The sequence below is a fragment of the Chenopodium quinoa genome, unplaced genomic scaffold, assembly GCF_001683475.1.
Source record: "Chenopodium quinoa cultivar QQ74 unplaced genomic scaffold, ASM168347v1, whole genome shotgun sequence".
In the NCBI taxonomy this organism is placed as follows: Eukaryota; Viridiplantae; Streptophyta; class Magnoliopsida; order Caryophyllales; family Amaranthaceae; genus Chenopodium; species Chenopodium quinoa.
The window spans coordinates 4,917,293-4,938,487 of NW_018743920.1; the positions used below are offsets into that span (position 1 = coordinate 4,917,293).

At 34.7% G+C, this 21,195-nt stretch overlaps 1 protein-coding gene and 1 pseudogene across 1 annotated transcript; both read left to right on the forward strand.

The window, feature by feature from the left end:
- The first annotated feature begins 4,055 nt into the window (after positions 1–4,055).
- On the forward strand, positions 4,056–11,108 carry LOC110688078 (linoleate 13S-lipoxygenase 3-1, chloroplastic-like). The gene is made up of 8 exons (XM_021864758.1): positions 4,056–4,759; positions 5,546–5,826; positions 7,693–7,930; positions 8,331–8,657; positions 8,747–8,940; positions 9,029–9,330; positions 9,763–10,026; positions 10,121–11,108. Exons 1-8 carry the CDS (start codon positions 4,375–4,377, stop codon positions 10,875–10,877), a joined length of 2,748 nt encoding a protein of 915 aa, XP_021720450.1. The 5' UTR covers positions 4,056–4,374; the 3' UTR covers positions 10,878–11,108.
- Positions 11,109–13,241: 2,133 nt separating this feature from the next.
- Positions 13,242–17,389, forward strand: LOC110688547 (annotated as a pseudogene).
- Positions 17,390–21,195: the final 3,806 nt, after the last annotated feature.

Genomic DNA, 21,195 nt, shown 5'->3' on the forward strand with positions numbered 1-21,195 from the left:
AGAGTATATCAAAATTCAATAAATTTAAAGTGAATCGAAGTTTAAAACAAAAAAGTGAGTTTTTAGAAACAATGTAAATATTAGTTTTAAAATTTCATCACTACTCATTATTTTCATTTTTATTTCTACATAGTTCCTCCGTTTTTTTTTTTCTTTTTTTTTTTGTTTTTTGTTTTTTTTGTTTTTTTTTTTTATTGCAGCATGAAGGGTTTCACACTTAATGTATTACTTTTAGCTTATAATCTTTAATTATATTGTTATAAAAATTACTTCCTCCGTTTTTTTATTATCTGCAACAATTACCAAAAATAGGTGTTTCATATTATTTGCAACAAGTTTTTTTTTTTCGTTTTTTAGTAAGTTTAGTAAGTGTAAAATTACAATATTACCCTTAAAAAAACTGATTATATTCTAACCTACAAGCTAACTATGATTAATAACCCCAAAACCCCAATTTCATTCTCACTTATTTCTCACCGTCTCCTTCAACCATCTCCTTCAACCATCACCTTCAATGGCAAACACCACCACCACCACTACTACCACCGTACCGATCTCCACTCTATCTACATCTACCCATAAATTCCCCCTCTCTTTGTTCATCTCCCCTCAAATTCAACCACCACCTTCGCCGGAAGTCGCCCTATAAGTGTCATGCTTGTCGTCGTCGCCGTCTCCGCTTTCTCTCTCTTCCTTCTCCTTTTGTTTCATTCTTGTCACTAAAGCTCAAATTTGAAGGTTTTATGGTCAAATTTAACCATGAAAATTTTAGATCTAGAATTTTAATGGTTAAATTTGACCAAATAAAGCTTTAATTGATGATAGAGAAGGTAATGGTTTCGTGGGGTTTGGTTTCGTGGGGTGGCGTGGGTCTGGTTCGTGGTGGTGGCTGTGTGGGTTTGGTGTCGTGGGGTAGCGTGGGTCTGGTTCGTGGTGGTGGCTGGATGGCGCGGGTTGTTTTGTAGGGTGGCGTGGGTTGGGTTCGTGGGGTGGCGTGGGTCTGGGTTTGTGGTGGTGGTGGTGACTGGGATCGTGGTGCTGGTGGTGGCTGGGTTTGTGGTGGTGGCTGGGTTTTAGTGGTTTGATAAATTTTTGTTTTTTTTTTAATTGGATTAGTGGTTAAGTAATGCCCTTGTATTTCAATAATCATGCTTAGGAACTTTTACCTCGGCCTCCGCAACCGGTACGGTTGTTGCAGATAATAAAAAACGGAGGTAGTATAAAAAGTTGATATTTGAAAGTAGATTTAGAAGCAAATCTAACTAGATGCCACACGACTATATTTTTCATCATGGATAAATCATAAAAGAGGGTCAAATAAAGTTATGTGAATAGTGTAAAAGTCCTTATGGTGTCATAAAAGAAAAACGAAGAAAGTAATAAATAACTTTGTAATAAATGAGTCGTGCTAAAATCATAAACTAGCTTAGATAAACATAGAATACTTACCATAATAAAAGACAAGACGGTTCGATGCAAATTATTAGATGACCCCTGACTATCATAGACTCATAGTACAAGTAACAAGTATATACATAGAGCTAGGCCGGTGCACATATATGTAATACGTTCACTCGACAATTACTAATCAAAGGTCGGGTACACTATGAGAAAGAAGGCTTATCAAATGATGGAGGTGGCTTTTTACATACGTGACACTTTCAATTCCAAGCACCGTCTCGTAGGAAGAAGTTCCGTGGGGGACATAAACGCAATTTAAATTTGAAAATCGTTATGTATATGTAATTAAAGAGAATAAGATTTTTTTTTTGAGGGAAGAGAATAAGACTATTAGTACTTTGTATATTCTTAATCATCAATTCAACTATAATAGTACAAGTACAAAGTATTTGACTACCTATTCCATAATTCCATTGTATCAATATGAGAATTCAAAGTTTGTATCACTTTATTTATTAGTGATTTCGCAGAAGTTTAAGCCCAAAAAAAAGGAGCTCATCAAATATAGTGAATTAGTGATGATCATTTTTGCAGCCAAATTGATGGGACTTAGATTTTCCACGTCCTTTAAGAATGTTATTGTGTTTGACTTCCTTTTTTTTTTTTTTTTTATTCTTCTTTTATATATTTGGCCAACTAACACATTCAAAAGTTATATCGGTGTATCTAAAAGGTATTTTCTATTCATTTAATAATTTTTTTTGCTCATTTTAAACAAAAAAAAAAAGTCAAATGAGAAAAAAACTACCCTTTGATGTACCTACCTTTATGTGTACCTGACTACATGAGTGACTGAGTGCATATAACATAGATCATATAATCTTATTTTAGTTATGATTCAATCCAACTTAATCGAAAGTTTTACAATATGAAACAATATAATGAATTAATATACATATTGAATTAATAAAAGTTCAATAACAACGAGCAAGGTCAGGTCCTACAAATGTTACTCCCTTCGTATTTAATTAATTGCTCCACTTTTCTTTCGCGGCTGTATTTAAATAATTGCTCCACTTTTGTTTTTTCAGATTTTTTATTCTTCAACTTACCCCACTTAGATTAATGTTTTTCTACTATTTTTTCTAAAACTCTGTGACTGGAGTAATAGCACGATTTATTAAATTCGGAGAGAGTAATTTTGTTACAAAAATGTCATGCTAACTGACTGTTTTTGTTGACTTACCTTTGATTTTCAATTTTTTTGTTTTATCATGGTAATAAAATGGGGCATTTTTACATGTACACTCTCTCATCATATCCTTAATATTTCTTCCGTGTTTTTTTAGTTACATCACTTTGCAAATTGTGGATTATTGCTAGACAATTTTTGGATCGGAGATGAGAGAGGTAAAGAGAATAAAAAAATGGACCCATGTGATAAGAGAAAGATAGAGAGAGATGGTAAACTAAAAAGAAAAGTGATGCAATTAATCCGAAATTTCCTTAAGAAAAGTCATGCAATTAAAAAGAAGGAAAATTGCCTAGAATGATTCGACTTTTGCCTCATCCGCCCAAAATGATCCCACCTTTTAATTGTTTTTTTTTTTTTTTTAATATTTCGACTTTTATACTCAACCCGCTTCTAATGGTCCCAAGTGATCGGTTACCTGTTATATAGATAAAAAAAAATGGGTTTGGGTTTCACGTGTCACCATATAATTTGTCTAAAATTTAAATGTTTTTTTTAAAAAAAATTAAATTTAATAATAATAAAAAAAAATTGGGCAGCCACCCAGTCCGCCCCCTACTCTCTAGGCCTCTACCCTAGCCCTAGCCACCGCATTATCCGTCAAATTGCAGCAACTGTGAGATCGAAGCTCGCGGCGCAAGATGTGTCGTCGTCGTAGCTATTGTGGGTGGTGATGGGCGGCCAAAATCAGGGTGGAGGAAGGTAAGGGAGGCCGAAATCGGGGCGGGGGAAGGTCAGGGAGGCCGAACTCGAGTTGGGGGAAGGGGAGGGAGGCCGGAATCGGGACGGGGGAAGGGGAGTGGTGCAGGAATTGGGATGGAGGAAAGGGAGGGGGATTGGGATCGGGATGGAGAAGGGGTTTTTGAGGGTGGGGGAATGGTTTTATGGCTTGCTAATGCTTTTCGAAACGCTGCCTAGGTTTTCGTGTGGGGGGAGGAGGGAGAGAGGGAGGGGGGTTGGAGGTTCATGGGAGGGGTTCGAGCACAGCGCCGGTGCCGACGCAGGGGTTGAGGGTTTGGGTGGCCAAAGTCGCGAGGTAGGGGAGTCAAACCCAGGGAGGGTGGCTTGGGCTGGTGGGTTGGTTTTGTTAAATAATTACTTATTTTTTTAATTTTTTCTTAAAAAATTAACTTTTTTTAAAATTTATTTTATTTATTTTTATTTTTTTGATCAATCACAGGCGGACAAGTGTCAAGTAACTTGTTATAACAAGTTACATGACCGGTTGAGACCATATATATTAAGCGGATAGACGTCAAAGGTTGGATTATGAAAAAATTATCGAAACGTGATATTAATTTGGGCGAAAGAGACAAAAATCGGATTATTACGGCCAATTTTTCCTAAAATATAAACGGAGGAAGTAATTGATTTAAGAAAATTTAAAACGGAGTACTTTACTTATACTCGTAATAATTTAGTGGTAACCCCCAACCGTTAATTGTCCCCAATGACATCACATCAAATTTACCAACTTTTTTACTGGTAATTTTTCATTCAAAACATAATTTTCATACACTACACTCGCAAAACCAAACGTGTTGACTAGACCTTTCTCCTCATTGACTATAAATTTATTTCACCCCTTTTTTCTTTCTTTCTCTCTCCAATATAAACACTCCCACCATCTCCACTTCATCCCCCATTCTTTCCTAAGATCACCTCATCAAAAATCCTCCCACCCAAAAAAAAAATAAAAAAAAAATCAAATCTTTCTAAAAATGGCAGGAACAAAAGAAATATTATGTTCATCAATTATTGAAAAATCCCCATTTATTTCTTCCACAAAATTAACCCAAAAAATCAACAATAATAAAAGATGCTCTGTTTCTGGAAAAAAATTCAGGGGAAGAAGATTATCTGTCACACCAGTTGCTGCAATTAGTGAAGATTATTACTTGATCAAAAAATCTAAGCCGTCTGATCTGGGTTTCAATGATAGTAATGATTCTGGTGATGCTAAGATCAAGGTTAGAGCTGTTGTTACTGTTCGAAACAAGATTAAGGAAGATTTGAAGGAAGCTCTTGTTAAACATTTTGATAATATTTCTGATAAGATTGGCAGAAATGTTGTTCTTCAGATTGTTAGCACTGATATTGATCCAAGTATGTTTCTTTACCTTTTTTAATTTTACTTCTTGATCATCATTTCAATTATTGAATGTAAGGAATCTTGTCTATGTTATTGCCCTTGCGCTTTTGACTACATACATATTTCCTCTTTGTTTTTAAATGTTCGTTCTAATTTGACTTTTTTTACGAGATAATTACTGTTTATATTTTACATTTCACTTTTATTGATCATACTATTAATCATTGAACAAAATCTATCTCGTCTATGTTATTGTCTTAGGCAGTAAAAAATTAAGTATACATAAAAATGTTTGTTTATACTTGTCTACGTTATTGTTCTTTGTGATGCTTTTAGACGGTAAAAGTATGCTTAAAGATTAAATGCTCGTTTATAGTTAATTTAATGTACGGAGTATGTCCATTTGGGTAGATATGGTGACGGTAAAAAAGGCATGCTACTTTCTGACTTTCCTCTTTAGGTTGAGTCACGGCAAAATGCTTAGTTATTTTAATGTAGCACGACATTATTGAACGTGCATATGATATTAATCATATTATGCTTCACTAGGTAACATTAATGGCAGGTATTTCTACATAAAAGTTGCTTATTTTATTAAACTAAGCTACTTAATTCCAAAAACATTATTATATGATAATCTTATTAGTATATAATTGTAGGTATATCATGCAAATAAATTATATATATACAGGATAAGCATGCAAATTGATTGAGGAAACTAATAATATACTCTACGTAATTTATGATATTATTGAATATTAATTTATGTTATATAATATGGTTTAATTTTGGCATATTAGGAGCAAGAGGACCAAAGAAAAGTGGGGAGGCAGTATTGAAAGATTGGTCAAAGAAATCAAATTTGAAGACTGAAAGAGTAAATTATTTGGCTGAATTTGTGGTGGACTCCAATTTTGGTTTACCAGGAGCAATTTTAATTACCAACAATCATCAACAAGAATTTTTCTTAGAGAGTATTACTATTGAAGGTTTTGCAAGTGGCCCTGTTCATTTCCCCTGCAATTCTTGGGTTCAATCTTTCAAAAATATTCAAGCCAAGAGGATCTTTTTCCATAATAAGGTAATTGATTAGTCATCGATGTTCATTAGCGTGCTCGTTCCATTCTAAATTATTTACTAGTTATTTCATTGGCATTTAAAATATACTACTAAAAGCTATAGGGTACGAGTAGTAATTTATGGATTTTTTTTTTAATACTTCACGAATATTGTGGGTGATGGCTAAAGTGAGTAAGTGATTATGTAACATGAAATGACGGGTGTAACAATAAATGAGATTACACAATTAGGTCGATTCACAAGTTGTTTACTGTTCATATGTATAACAGTTATACAATTAAATCGAATCATTTTCATGACCTTGTATTAAATTATTGAATACTCTACTTCTTAGCATCTTGAGAACTGTAAAGTGACATGCAACCAATAATACGTGTGAGTGGTAGTGGCTTTGATATTTTAATATACATCCATTGACTTTTGATCTTACTTGTCAAAATTAAATTTTGTTTCTTTTGAATGTGTAATCTTGGAAATTGGAATGTATATAATATTTACATCTTCAGATCAGATGTCAAAACTAGGGAAGCTTACAATATCTTCTGATTAGTTGAACATGAATTCTGATTTTCACGAAATAGAAAATATTGACTAGTGTAACTTCTATTTCCTAGATAACTAGTATGTTTGAGTGACTTGCTCGATCGTATTAATATCATCCACTTGTATGAGTTAGGTGAATATTTTCAAGTAAAAAAAAAAAAAAAAAAAAAAAAAAGAAAAAAAAAAAGAATTGGGTGAAATACGGAGTACTTAGAACAAGTGTCTGAATTTATAAATACTCTAATTATTTATGACAATAACAAGTATATGTTGATATTTTAAACCTTCATGTTGTTATAATTATTGTGTCAAGACTGTCAACATAGTGTCTAAAAATACCAACAAGCCTATTGATACTTTAAGATCTTATGTTGGTACAATCTAATATAACCATGAGGTGCAAAAGTACCAATGGACAATTGTTATTGTTATTCATAACTAGAGTAATTATTGACGTGGATTTCCTTTTAAAGTCTGATTTACTGATGAATGTAACTTATTTTGATAATGATTAAATGATATATACAATCCTTCTGATCCTAATTAAGCATTAGAAATGCATGATAAAATGCCCGTCATTTAGTGGTATAATAAAGCTTACATTTTAAAAACAACACGCGGACACTTTATTTATTTATTTATTTTTAAAAAAGTGCAGAAACTACCAGAATTAGACTTTGACAAGAATCATTCTCAAAATCGGAATATTCAACAAAGGGTTCAAAAGCTTGGGATACTTTAAAATCTTTACTTTATGTAACATGATTTAGCTTTTGTGGTGCTGTTGATGGTAATATAGTGTAAAGCATCATTTTTAGTCACGTTTTAATTCTTTATTGTTCATGTAAAATATCTTTGATGGTTCATGTTTTTGTGGGCACCATTATATCATTTTACCACTAAATTATCTCTGTGACCACTTTTTAAATGGAAAATCTCCCACCAAAACATATTGTTTCCAAATTTCATCCATCATAAGCCCCACTTAGTTGCTATTTTTTCTTGCAATGCCAAGTTGCACAAACCACACCAATGGGGTTAACACTCATGATGAGGGGACAAAATTTTCTCAGTTTTATGTACTTCATAATCATAGAACGATGCGATCTTATTTGTTTTCAGGAATATGATATATGCAATCTTAAAGATAACTTGTAAGAAAAGGTTAGATAAATTACATTATTAGCTGTTGATTTAGTATTAATAACAACGATTGACACGTGATTTTGTCATGACATTGGATATCATAACCATTTTTTATTTTATGGAAATGTTAGTTCCGTGATCACTAACATGATTTATTTTATATTTTTGGTGGCTGCAGCCTTATCTACCCCATGAGACTCCAGCAGGACTCAGAGCTCTTAGGGAGAAGGAGCTGAAAGAATTAAGGGGCAATGGCAAAGGAGAAAGAAAAATGTCAGACAGGATTTATGACTATGATATATATAATGACTTGGGTAACCCGGATAAAGGAGGCGAATTTGCCCGCCCAATACTTGGTGGCGAAAAGATTCCATACCCTAGACGGTGTCGTACTGGCAGACCTCCTATGGAAACTGGTTAGTATAATCTCTAGCCTTATGCATTTAGTAGTAGTTTAGTTTAAAACTTCAATCATCGAAACTATTTAGTTTAATCAGAATGAAGTATGAAAAATTAGTCTAAAGCAACCCTGTAGGCAGAGAGGTTTATGGAAAGTCATAATTCTTTGGTTAAGATTAACTATACTATATGAGTAAGGTGTAAAATAAGTGTTCCGTAAACTGTATCACGACGTGTTTGTACAAAATTATCAAGATGATTCAAGAACTAATAAGTATGCTTAATTCTCGCTGAATCTTGATTTGTTAGATTCATCACAACATGAGTGAAATTGAATGATACCTGAAATATAGCTTATAAAGTTTAGATTTATGATGGATAAGGCGCTAAATGTGATTTTTCTCTAATACTACCTAGATATGAACTATGAGAGCCGTGTGGAGAGGCCATTACCAATATATGTTCCTAGGGACGAACAATTCGAGGAATCAAAGGCAGGAACATTCTCTTTCTGCAGGCTTAAAGCAGTTCTTCACAACTTGCTACCATCTTTGACGACCAACATCTCTTCAAAGCACGATTTCACTGGGTTCAAGCACCTTGACAGCCTCTTCAGTGAAGGCTTGCTTCTGAATAACCTTGGTTTGCATGATGAACTTGTTAAAAAATTGCCCCAAGTTGTTCACAAAATCCAGGCCACAAGCCAGGGCTTAATTAAGTTCGACACCCCAGTTATAGTATCTAGTAAGTTACACCTACCATTGTCTTTGACCCTGCTCATATTGATTATATTATGTATAATTTTGCTAATGTAATGCTTGGTTGATATCCAGAGGATAAATTGGCCTGGATGCGAGATGATGAATTTGCTCGACAATTTTTAGCTGGTGTCAACCCTGCTAGTATCCAGAGGATGCAGTCCTTTCCTCCAGTTAGCAAGCTCGACCCAGAAACTTATGGTCCAGTAGAATCTGCCCTGACAGAAGAGCACATTGTCGGTTACTTAGATGGAATGTCAGTGCAAGAGGTATGATATAAGTAATGATTTTACCATGTCTAGCTAACATTCTCATGTTCAGTTGCTTATGCTGTGAAACTTGGTCATGTCTTCTCAGGCTTTGGACGGAAACAGATTATTTATTGTGGACTATCATGACACATACTTGCCATTCCTGGAGCGACTGAATGCCCTGGATGGCCGGAAGGCTTATGCTACTAGAACTGTGTTCTTCTTGACCTCACTTGGCACTCTTAAGCCAATTGCCATTGAACTAAGTTTGCCACCATCTGGACCTAATTCAAAGTCGAAAAGGGTAGTGAGTCCTCCAGAGGATGCCACCAGTAACTGGATTTGGCAGCTTGCCAAGGCTCATGTCTGTTCCAATGATGCAGGCGTACACCAACTTGTTCATCACTGGTAAGGAATTCTTAAACAACCAAACTATAATTAACTTAATGGAATTAGTCAGAACTTATTTCAACACCTCTATGTGCTATGCACCAAGGTACGCCTAGAGTCAATGGTATAATTTTGCACATTTACTGATTGTTGAGCATTTCGAGACTTCCAAATAAGAAATTGAGTAAAAAATATACTCTTGGTACACCTAGCTTTATTTGTACTCGGGTGCATGTAAGAATTTTCATGTATTGGATGTGAATTGAACTATGGTTGATCCAACATAATTATTTGAACATTATTGAAACTTGTCAGAATATATCTTACCTGTAGTATATACTTATTTGTAGAGGAAAAAAATTAAGCTAAATTTCTCGATCACAAAATTATCTGCTTTCCAAAATGTCAAGATCCTATATTGATTAATTTTGATTTGATATAAAAATTTAGGCTGCGGACACATGCATCACTGGAACCATTCATCATATCAGCCCACAGGCAATTGAGCTGTATGCATCCTATTTACAAGCTCTTGGAGCCACATATGAGATACACATTGCATATTAATGCTCTAGCTCGGCAAAGCTTGATCAATGCGGATGGTGTTATTGAGTCTTCTTTCTCCCCTGGGCGCTATAGCATGGAGATGAGTGCAGCTGCCTATAAGGATTGGCGCTTTGATTTGGAAGGCCTCCCTTTGGAACTTGTCCGAAGGTAATATAATATACATGCATTATAAAAACTTATTTTCCAACTGAATCTTTGTTATGTGTCTAACATTTCTTTCTGTTACAATGGTAATTCTCAGAGGAATTGCAGTACCAGACAGCACACAGCCACACGGACTGAGGCTTTTGATCAAGGACTATCCATATGCTGCTGACGGGTTACTGATTTGGGACGCCATTGAAAACTGGGTTCGAGATTATGTGAGCCATTACTACAAGGATCCAAGCCTAGTGGCCGATGATAGGGAGCTTCAGGCCTGGTATTATGAGGCTGTCAGTGTCGGTCATGCTGATGTGAGTGATGCAAGCTGGTGGCCAGAGTTAAACAATACAGATGACCTTGTGAGAATTATCACGACGTTGGTATGGTTAGGCTCAGCCCAGCATGCTGCTCTGAACTTCGGGCAGTACCCTTATGGAGGGTACATCCCAAACCGGCCTGTTTTGATGCGTCGTTTGATCCCTGATGAGAATGATCCCGAGTATGCAAGCTTTATCTCAGACCCCCAGAGGTTCTACCTATCTGCACTCCCCAGTGTCCTACAGACGAGCAAGTTTATCGCTGTGATTGACACCCTTTCCACTCACTCCCCTGATGAGGAGTACCTTGGGGAGCGAGCACAGCCCTCAACATGGACTGGGGACCCTGTGATTGTTGAAAAGTTTTTCGAGTTCTCTTCAGAGATGAGAAGGATAGAGAAAGAGATTGATAGGAGGAACGCGGACCCTAGCCTTAGGAACAGGTGTGGTGCTGGGGTAATCCCTTACGAGCTTATGGCTCCTAGCTCGGAGCCAGGAGTTACTTGTAGGGGGGTGCCCAACAGCATAACTATTTGAGGACTAAATAAATTTGGGTTAGTAATTACTCCGTACTCGGACTTCAACCCAAATAAAGTAGTTGGGATGTAGTTCTAAGTGTATTTAGAGAGTAAGCCAACTACGGAGTATTTGTAATATGCTAGTGTTCTTAGGGAAGGTTTATGGAGTAGCCGAGTAGATAAGTATAATTTGTATAAAACTACAATAACTAGATTTCAACTATCATCTATTGATTGCTTTTTTCCTATAGTTCGGACAAGTAGGACCCTGATTAAACTCAACCCTTACCGCAGCTTTTTTGTCCAATATTTCCGAGTTACACTTATAAGGTGGAATGGGGGGTGTGGGTGGGTAAGAAACCTTAACGTTTGAGAATTCAATCTTGTGGCGAGGTTAAGATAAATCCCTTGCCAACTACGTGATGAAGTCTTGTTTCGAAAAAAAAAAAAAAAAAAAAAAAAAACAAAAAAAACTGTTGTATCTGTACCTTTGTTAGTGTATGTTGTAGAAATGTTGAATACTAGCGAAATGCTAACCCATATGCATATTATATGAGGCACACATGACTACATGAGGCAGCTAGTGACGCCCCCACACACATTTTAAAGGTCATTTAAGGTCAAATTAATATTTTACGTGCATTATAAGGTAAACTATATGGCCTATAAAGATATAACTATAAAAATACTACGTATAATTTTTGCACATTGTACAAAACAGGTCATGATCCAACTCAATAAACTTGCAAGACTTTTTAACAATCTAAATTAAGTCACAATAATCAATAAATTTTGATAATTGACAGCCTACCAACTTCAATAGTAATGCACATATTCTTAAAAGTTTATTACAAGCTTAAAATTATGTCTACATATAGTATCATCTTTTATTAAAGGTACCATTCGTAGCAATCAAGATTAATTAACATTATTCCAAGGAGAACCACACAATATGAAGGTCTAAAAATATCTAATTCCATTAGATCAGATCATACGGAGTAGCATATTATTATTGTATCCCACTGTAGAATAAGTGGTTATAGATTGATGAGTGACTGGCCCGACAAAGCGACAGGGGTGGTTCTGAGCATGTGCAGGGTGGTCGACCGCACAGGGCCCTAAGTGAAACTACTATAAAAGGGCCCGACTTTTTAATTTAGTAACATACTTTTCCTTAAAAAATTAATTTTAGGTCATAATTCAACAAAATTGCACCGGGCCACTTTCAGTGTTAGTATTTATAGCCCCGCCTCTGCAAAGCGATCAGAAATTATTTGTGCATTATTGGATTATTGCTAGTGTTTCTGTTTTTAACCTTTATGTTACATGTGATACTTGTACTGCAAAGTAGGGTGCTAATTGAGTTGAACAGGTTGCGAGCAACTCGAACTTGACTCGGTCAAAGTTCGGTCAAAACTCTGCTCAAGTTAGCTCGACTCGAATTTGACTCAATAAGCACGTGAGCAACTCGATAATATATTTTATTGTTATAGAATTTACAAACAAAGTTACCATGTTTAAACAAATTTGACACTTAATATCAAAGAAGAAAAAGTAAATCTTTAATAATTAAAAAAAAAAAAACTACTTGTATATAAAGTGAACAAAAAATATAAAGGCATATAATTATAGAAGGGCCAAAACTTTAACGAGCTGATCGTGAGCTATTCGATTCGATTCAAAACTTTAACGAGCACGAGTCGAGCAGGTTTTATTGGCTCGAAATTTTAGCGAGCACGAATTGAGCACATGCATGTAAAAAGTTTTCGAGTCGAGTTGAGCCCCTTAACTCGTAATCGAGTCGCTCGATTAGCACCCTGCTACATCAGAAATTATTTGTACATTATTGGCTTATTGCTAGTTTTTCTGTTTTTAACCTTTATGCTACATGTAATACTTGTAATACAAATAGCACATATAATAATAATGATGATGATAGTAATAATAAAGTATTACTTTTCCATTTCATAATACGTGTACCAACTATTTTAATAATAATAATAAAGTATTACTTTTCCATTTCATAATACCTGTACCAACTATTTTAATAATAATAATAAAGTATTACTTTTCCGTTTCACAATATATATACCGACTATTTATATACTCCGTATTAACTTTACTAGAATTACTGCAATTAATTAAGAATGCTTTTTAATCGATTAGTTTCGAAAGATTAAATTGAATAAAGTATAAGCATACATTAGCTGAGCTCGATCACGAATTTCAGTGGGCTTATAGGCTATAATCACATACTTATATTGATGAAGTATATAATATATATAGGTCCAACAAAATTGACAATAGCTCTCAACACATACCTATACCGCCTACATCTTCGTAAAGCTATATAAGCTAAAAGTAATTATAGTCTAATGAAGTAATGAGACGATATGGTATCATTGTAAGTTGTAAGTCTTGTAACGATCCATACTGAAAGGATTAAACGAATGTGCTAGCTAGTTTGCGATTAACGACAATTAACAACAATGAAGATGGAAAAACAAGTAATGAACGAGACAAGGAGAATTTACCGTGGGAAACCCGAGAACCGGGAGAAAAACCCACCAATCCACTATGAAGATTAATGTAGTTTACAAGCTTTCAATCACCATGAAAGCTCCACCCCAAACTCACCCTCTCAAACACTCAAACCCTAAGTGTTTGGGTTTACATTGAGGCTCCCTCTCTCTACATCTTTCCCTTCATCCCCTTAGCCTTCTTGAACCGTTCTCCACACTTCTCAAACCCAACACATACTCCATATGTGTCGATAGAAGAAAATTATTAATTTACCCTTGGAAAAATTTGAAAATAACCACTTATGATTCTTCACGTTTTGGTAATTACCACAAATATCTTTCCAAAATCTCAAATTTTACCACCTCTTTGCATGGCTTTGTTTGTCATTACCGGTCATTACTTTCTCAAGCCATCTTAGTATTGACATACTAGTATATAACAAAAACTTCATAGATTATGTAATGCTTTATGGCTAGAAAATAAAACATGTCATTATTGGTCTTTATTTTATTATGATGATTAGTCCAACAAAGGCAATTGGAAAAGTATTTGCTTGCTGATGATCCTAATAATGAAGTTAAGCTTGGAAGAGTTGGGGTCAAGGCATTTTGCCTGGTATAACAACCTAATTTTTGTTTTTAGTTTTTATTTTTTTATTTTTTTTATTTATATTTATTAATCTCTCTCTCTCTCTTTTTTTTCTCATTACACATAGATTTTCTATAATATATAAATCCTAGAAAACTAATATGGGTTTTACACTGTAATTAATTACAGGATTTAATTGCTGGAGGTGCAGAAAGTTCAACAGCAGTCAGGGGCGGAGCCACGGTGGGTTCAAGTGGGTTCATTGAACCCACTGATTTTTTGAAAAAAATTAAAAACTTTTTTTTTTTAAAAAAAAAAAATCAAAATAGGTTTAAATAGAATATTTGTGTATTATATGGCAACAAGTAAAGTTGTAGCCCAGTGGTTATTTTTACCTCTCATCATACAATGATACAAGAGTTTGTGGGTTCAGGGTTCGAAACCCATAACTCACACTTTTATTTTTTCATTTTGTTTCCTTTCATCCTGCTTCCCCTAATCCCCTGCTTCCAGCTTTCCTCTTCCTCATTCCCCCAAATTGCAAAACCCTAACTTCTTCCTCCTTCTCTTAATCTCTTCCCGTTCTTCCTCCTTGGCTCCTTCTCTTCCCGTTCTTCCTCCTTGGCTCCTTCTCTTCCCGGCGCACGGGCGCAGCACCGCAGAAGTCCGCAGCAGCCACTCAGGCACTCAGCCAGCACCGCAGCACGGCAGGTCGGCAGTAGGCCAGTAGTCACTAGTCAGCCACTCAGCTGACCACCGTAGCTCCGCCCCTGAGTGGCGCCGTGGCGGAGCAGACCCACCGTATGTAGGGGTAAGTGAATTTGGGGATTTTTTGCTAATATACATATGCTAAATTGCTAATATAGTAATATACATATACATATGCTAATACTTGAAAATTGAAATTCATATGCTAAATTGCTAATATACATATACATATGCTATTATGCTAATACTTGAAATTCATATGCTAAATTGCTAATATACATTACAAATTGCAGAATTTTTTGTAAATTGCTGAAATTTGGTTATAATTATCTTATATTTCAAGTATAAATATTCTCTTGAAAAATTGTAAGAGTGTTAAATTGGCTTGACTTTGTTAATTACCTCTGAAAAGTTGTAAGAATGTTGAATGGGCTAGACTTTGTTAATTACCTCGTAGCATAAAAACATTCTCTTGAAAAGTTTCAACATATGGCCTCACCTTGCTCAATATCTTATCGTAAACATTCTAACTATTTGTTGATCAAGAATAATAAACAATCTAATTTCTACCTTCTAATTAGCTAGAGTGGTTGATGTTATTGCTTGGATTGGTATGATTTTATTTAGATGATTATAATTAGTCTTGTACCGACTAAGAATTAAACGTGATAATACAACTCCTCTACATAAGGTAGAGCTATAGAGGTATAAGTACACTTCTATAAGAGCCAGGAGAAGTCACAGCATTAGCCCGGCTATTCTGCCTTCTAGTTTTCATAATTTCATATGCTATTTCGTTCATTCATTGATTTCCTTCTGCATTTATCATGTGTGTGCTGTGTGCAACAGACTAGTTGCAACGCCCCTGTATACGGATATACGATATACCTATTATACCATGAGTTTAGAGTCATTTTGGAAACGTGCATTGTATGATCACATTACAAAACTGTTTCAAATGTTACCGCATTGTATGCTACTATTGTTAAAGTTCTTGAGAAGATTGGATCAAATAAGATTTATAAGGATGATCGCGTGAAGGCTATCACTGTCATGTCTACATTTGAATCATTTGAATTTGTATTTATGATACATTTGATGTCCGAAATATTTGGGATTACTGATAAATTGTGTCAAGCTCTGCAAAAGGGGGACCAAGATATTGTTAATGCCATGACATATGTTAAATTGACTAAGGAGGGATTACAACAAATGAGGGACCATGAGTGGGTAGACTTTTTACATCTTGTGGTTTGTTTTTGTGTTAAACATGATGTAGAAGTTCCTACTATGGATGATATGTATGTTCCTCGTGGAAGGTCAAGACGCTTCTTTGCCAAAGTTTCAAATCTTCATCGATTTCGGGTAGAAATGTTTATAAGTGTTATTGATTTACAACTCCAAGAGCTCAATAGTAGATTTGGTGAAGAAAATATGGAGTTACTTATTTGTGTGTCATGCTTAAACCCGATCAATTCATTTGCGGCATTTGATATGCAAAAGTTGTTGAGACTTGCTGAGTTATATCCCAAAGAGTTTCCAACTAATGATATGACGATGACTGCACTTCGTCATGAGCTTCAATTTTATATTAATGATGTGCGCCAAGATGCAAGGTTTGGAGACTTGAAGGGTATTCATGAGCTTTCTATGATGCTTGTTGAAACAAATAAGCATACTACTTACAACTTAGTTTACTTGCTTATAAGACTAGCATTGATCCTTCCGGTTGCAACAGCAAGCGTGGAACGAGTGTTTTCCTCAATGACATACGTAAAAAATAAGTTGCGAAATAGTATGGGTGATCAACTATTGAATGATAATTTAGTCACTTTTCTTGAAAGAGATTTATTTTCAAGAGTTAGTGATGATGATGTATTGGAACGCTTCCAAAGTATGAAGACTCGAAGAATGCTTCTGTAGTCTTTTTTTTTTTTTTTTTTTTTTTTCTTTTCATTTTTCTATGTGTAATCTATTTGTAATCCATAGTTTGAACTTATTTATGTACTGAATATTTAATTATTGTATTTTTATTCCTTTGTTAATTATGATTTCAAATTTCGGAAGTTTCGAACCCACAGTTCGAAAATCCTGGTGACGCCACTGACAGCAGTAGTAGAGTGGGCGATTGCTGAGCTCATAAGAAGACCAGACATTGTTGAAAAGGCAATAGAAGAGATGGAGCGCTTAATTGGGAAGGAAAGATGGGTTCAAGAAAAAGACATACAAAACTTATCTTATATTCGCGCAATAGTAAAAGAAACAATGAGACTGCACCCAGTGACACCTTTGCTCGTGCCTCACTTAGCGAGAGAACAAGTTAAAATTGAAGGCTATGATAATTCCTAAGGGCTCCGTTGTACTTGTGAATACTTTCTCAATACATAGAGACCCTACGGTGTATGAAAGGCCTGACGAGTTTTGGCCAGATAGTTTTATTGGAAATGGTATCATATCGATGTCAAAGGTCATGATTTCGAGTTGTTGCCTTTTGGATCAAGAAGAAGGATGTGCCCAGGGTATAGTCTAGGCCTTAAAGTTATTGAGTCAAGTTTGGCTAATATTCTTCATGGTTTTGTATGGAAATTGCCTGATGACATGAAGCCTCAAGATTTGGATATGCAACTGATCTATGGTCTCTCAAATCCTAAGAAGATTCCACTTAGTGTTTGTGCTGAGCCTCGACTTTCTCACCATATTTACCATTTGTGAAATTTTAAGTTTTCTAGTGAACCTAAAGTATCTAAACTTAATCTTTCAAGTTAAGTTTTGGGGTACTAGGCCGCTAGGGCCTTTTGTGTTCTTGTTTTAATAAATCGAGTGTGTAAACTACTGGTCATGATAAAATTAGTAAACACTAATTATGTTCGTTCTTTTAAAGTTTTTTGTTTATTGTTTAATTAGTCATATTTGTCAATACACGATTTCATTCACTAATATTTGTACGAAAAATAATATATACAGCGCTACATATTAGAATCTTAAAATTGTAAGGGGAAAAAAATGAAATATTAATTTAACAATAATTCCCAAGTAATTCCTACTTAACATTTTCAAGGTAACTAGCTAATTTCTCTAACATTAATTCCAAGGTAATAAGAACCATCACTCTTCCAATCAATTAAGTCTTGATGTAGCTCGTGATCTACCTTAATCTCTGTTTCTTCTAATAAAAGCTGGTTGTTTGGGTAAAACAAAAAAAAAAAAAAAAGTTTACCACTTAGCTAGTTGCAACAATTGCAAGCCATCACTCTTGGCATTACACTGTATTTCTGTCTTCAATCCAACAATAGCTTTAGCTTCTCTCACATAGTCACATTAAAATTCTCATATTAAACTTTGCTTTTTCAAAACTTGTAGATTTTTTTGTGGTTGTTAAACAACGCTCCCATTTACAAGGCACCACTCGCATTTTAATACGAACTTTCGTAATTACCCCTCGTAAATAAATACTCACGACACTCACAACACTCATTTCTCATTTCTGAAATCACAAATTCACAACTCTCTCGTAACTTCAATCTCATTTCATCTCTCTAAATTTTTTTCTTAAGAAAAAAAAAAGAAACAACCACAACATTGATCACAACAAAAAAAAATAAAATACTAATATTAATTACTCAATTAATCAAAAAATTAATATTAATCATAATAAAAATTATAATAATAATATTAATGCAAAGATTACAATAATAAATTTGATTAATTAATCAATTCAAAAAAAAAAAAAAATTTACTTCTGCCCAAAAAATTAGGATCCACTTAAAATTTCCGGATCCACCTAGGAAGATCCGGAAATTTTAGGCGGTTGTGGGAGACCCGCCTAAAATTTCCGGATCTACTTAGGTGGATCCGGAAATTAAATTTTAAGTGGATCCTAATTTTTTAGGCGGATGTTTTATTTCAAAATTTTTTAAAAAAGTACGACGACTTACAGAAGCCTCCGGTGTCCGAACGTTGTTGTCATCCATCGTCTTAAACCCGTCGCTAATAGGTAATGAATTTTTTTTAAAAAAAACTCGGATTTTTAGTGGTGGATCGAATGTGGTGGTGTCGGGGATTTTTTATTTATCATGTGGTAGTAAGTGGAGGGGTCAGGAATGATATTATACCATTATATACTACAACTTACACAAAAGGGCAATATCGTCCTTTCATGTCAAAAAGGGAGTGATGCCCTGTAAAAATGGGAGCGGTGTTTAGCATTTCACATTTTTTTATATATGTCTATTGTGGGAGTGTTCATAAATATCCGACCTGCAACACCTGAACCATTGACCCAAGTAATAAAATCAGGTAGTAAGCTGTTTTTAATTTGTCAAAATAAATTGGTCGGGTACGCCACAACAAGGAAGGGTGTCTTTACCGACAACTCAAAACCATCGATAAAAATGTAACAAATCGTCGGTAATGGCTAGCCAATGGTAATTGGCCAACTAAATATCGTTCTTCAGTACTTTTAGTTTACCGACGACCAAAAGTAAACTTTTAACGACGGCCAGAGGTAAACTTTTAACGACGGCCAGAGGTAAACTTTTTACTCAATTTCCTGATTGTCTGACCGTAGGTAAACAAAAATGAAAATAATAATACTACGTATTATTACTTCATTTCTCTCACCTCTAGTGGAGGATACAGGGAGGGTTCAAGTAGGTTCATTGAACCCATTGATTTTTTGAAAAAAGAAAAATTAAATTTTTTTTTCCTTAAAATAAATAAATTAAAAAGGGTTAAATAGAGTATTTTCGTAATATATAGCAATTAATATGTTAGTGTTCAGCCTAGTGGTAATTTTTACAATGCGTCCTTCCATTCCCTTATAAGGAATTCAGGGGTTCGAAGTCTCGAACCCTCTCAACCCCTTTTTTTTTTTTTTTTTTGCAACTTTTCACTCCAGTCCTCATTTTCTGAATTTCCCCCAAATTCTCAAACCCTAACTTTACCTTCCTCTCTCTAACTCAATCACTCAATTGTTCCCGCTGCGGCACCGCTCCACCCCACCGGCCATCGCTCACGACTGCTCCTCCGCCCCCTCGGCTCGTCGCTGCTGTACGGACTACCACAGTACTTTATTTTGCTCCTTCTTGCTAGTTGCTACTCCACTTCAATACTTCATTCATTTTATTAGATTTATCTATTTTATAATCAATTGATTATTGTTTTTTGCTAATTAGAAAAATTATACAAGTGATTGAATAATTGATTTATTGATTGTAAATTTGTAGAGTAAGATACTTAATTAGATTCTTGGTAGTTGGGGTTTATAATTGATGATTGTTGTTAAATTAATTTGATGTCTTGATTGCCATTTTATTTTTGTGTAGTTAATTTATCGTATGAATATTGTTTGATTTCAGTTTGCAAATGAGTTTAGAGTCTTTTTAGAAACGTGCGGGGAAGTCAGTTTTCTTGAGAGAGACTTATTTGCCAGAGTTAGTGATGATGATGTATTGATCTGATACGCTTTCAAAGTATGAAAACTCGAAGAATGCTTTTGTAGGTTTTATTTTAATTATTTTTATTTTTTATTTTCATTATTCTAAGTGTAATCTATTTGTAATCCGAAATCTCAACTTATGTATTGAATCTTTAATTAATGTATTTTCATTCTTTTTTTTTTTTTCGATTCCAAACTCACTGTTCCAAAATCCTAGATACACCACTGCTCATTTCTTCTCTCAACCCACGTAGCCACCCTCACCACACACACCTCCTTCACGTACCTCACCACACACGTACCAACACACAACAACCCAACAACTGAGCAACTTGGAGAAGAAAATTTTTAAAAAAGAAAAACGCCACAATGCCTAAAAAAATTAGTGTAAACTAGTGTCAATGAATAGATTTTTAATTTTCAATTGTTAGAATTTATACTTAATACGTAATGAATGTGGCATGATTAAGAAATGTGGCATGATTAAACATAGTACGTAATAGGTACGAGAGTAAAGTTGTAATTTAAGTAAAATGGGACAAACCTAAACATACATAGGCCATGTTGGACAAAACGTATGTGAGATTAATTGTTAGTTGTCTAGCTGTTGGATGTGAAGATGAAGAAATGAGACAAGTATAAAAAGGCTGAGAGAGTAGTATATGAACTCGTACTTGATAATAAGTAATAAGTGGAGTACCTTATTCACTTAGTCTACATTTTTATTTTCCCCAAAATGATCAGACAACTAGTTTAGATTGGAGGTTGTGACACATGCAAGATTTATTAATCTTGCATGATATGATGCATGTGTGAGCTACGTAGTACTGAGTATTATACTACGCTGATAGGTCACAAGACCGAATAGAAGTTTTTAGAAAGTAGTCCGTATTTCCTAAAACGATCTGGTATCGTATGCTAAAAACAAATAATCCCTTATATTTTTCCACATTTTCTTGAATGATCGAGTCATTTCCCAACCAGCTCACTATATATAAATGGAGAAGAAGATAAAACTATACACTACAACAACTATTCGAAAATGACAATCAAACAACATACCAGTTCAATTGGATATACT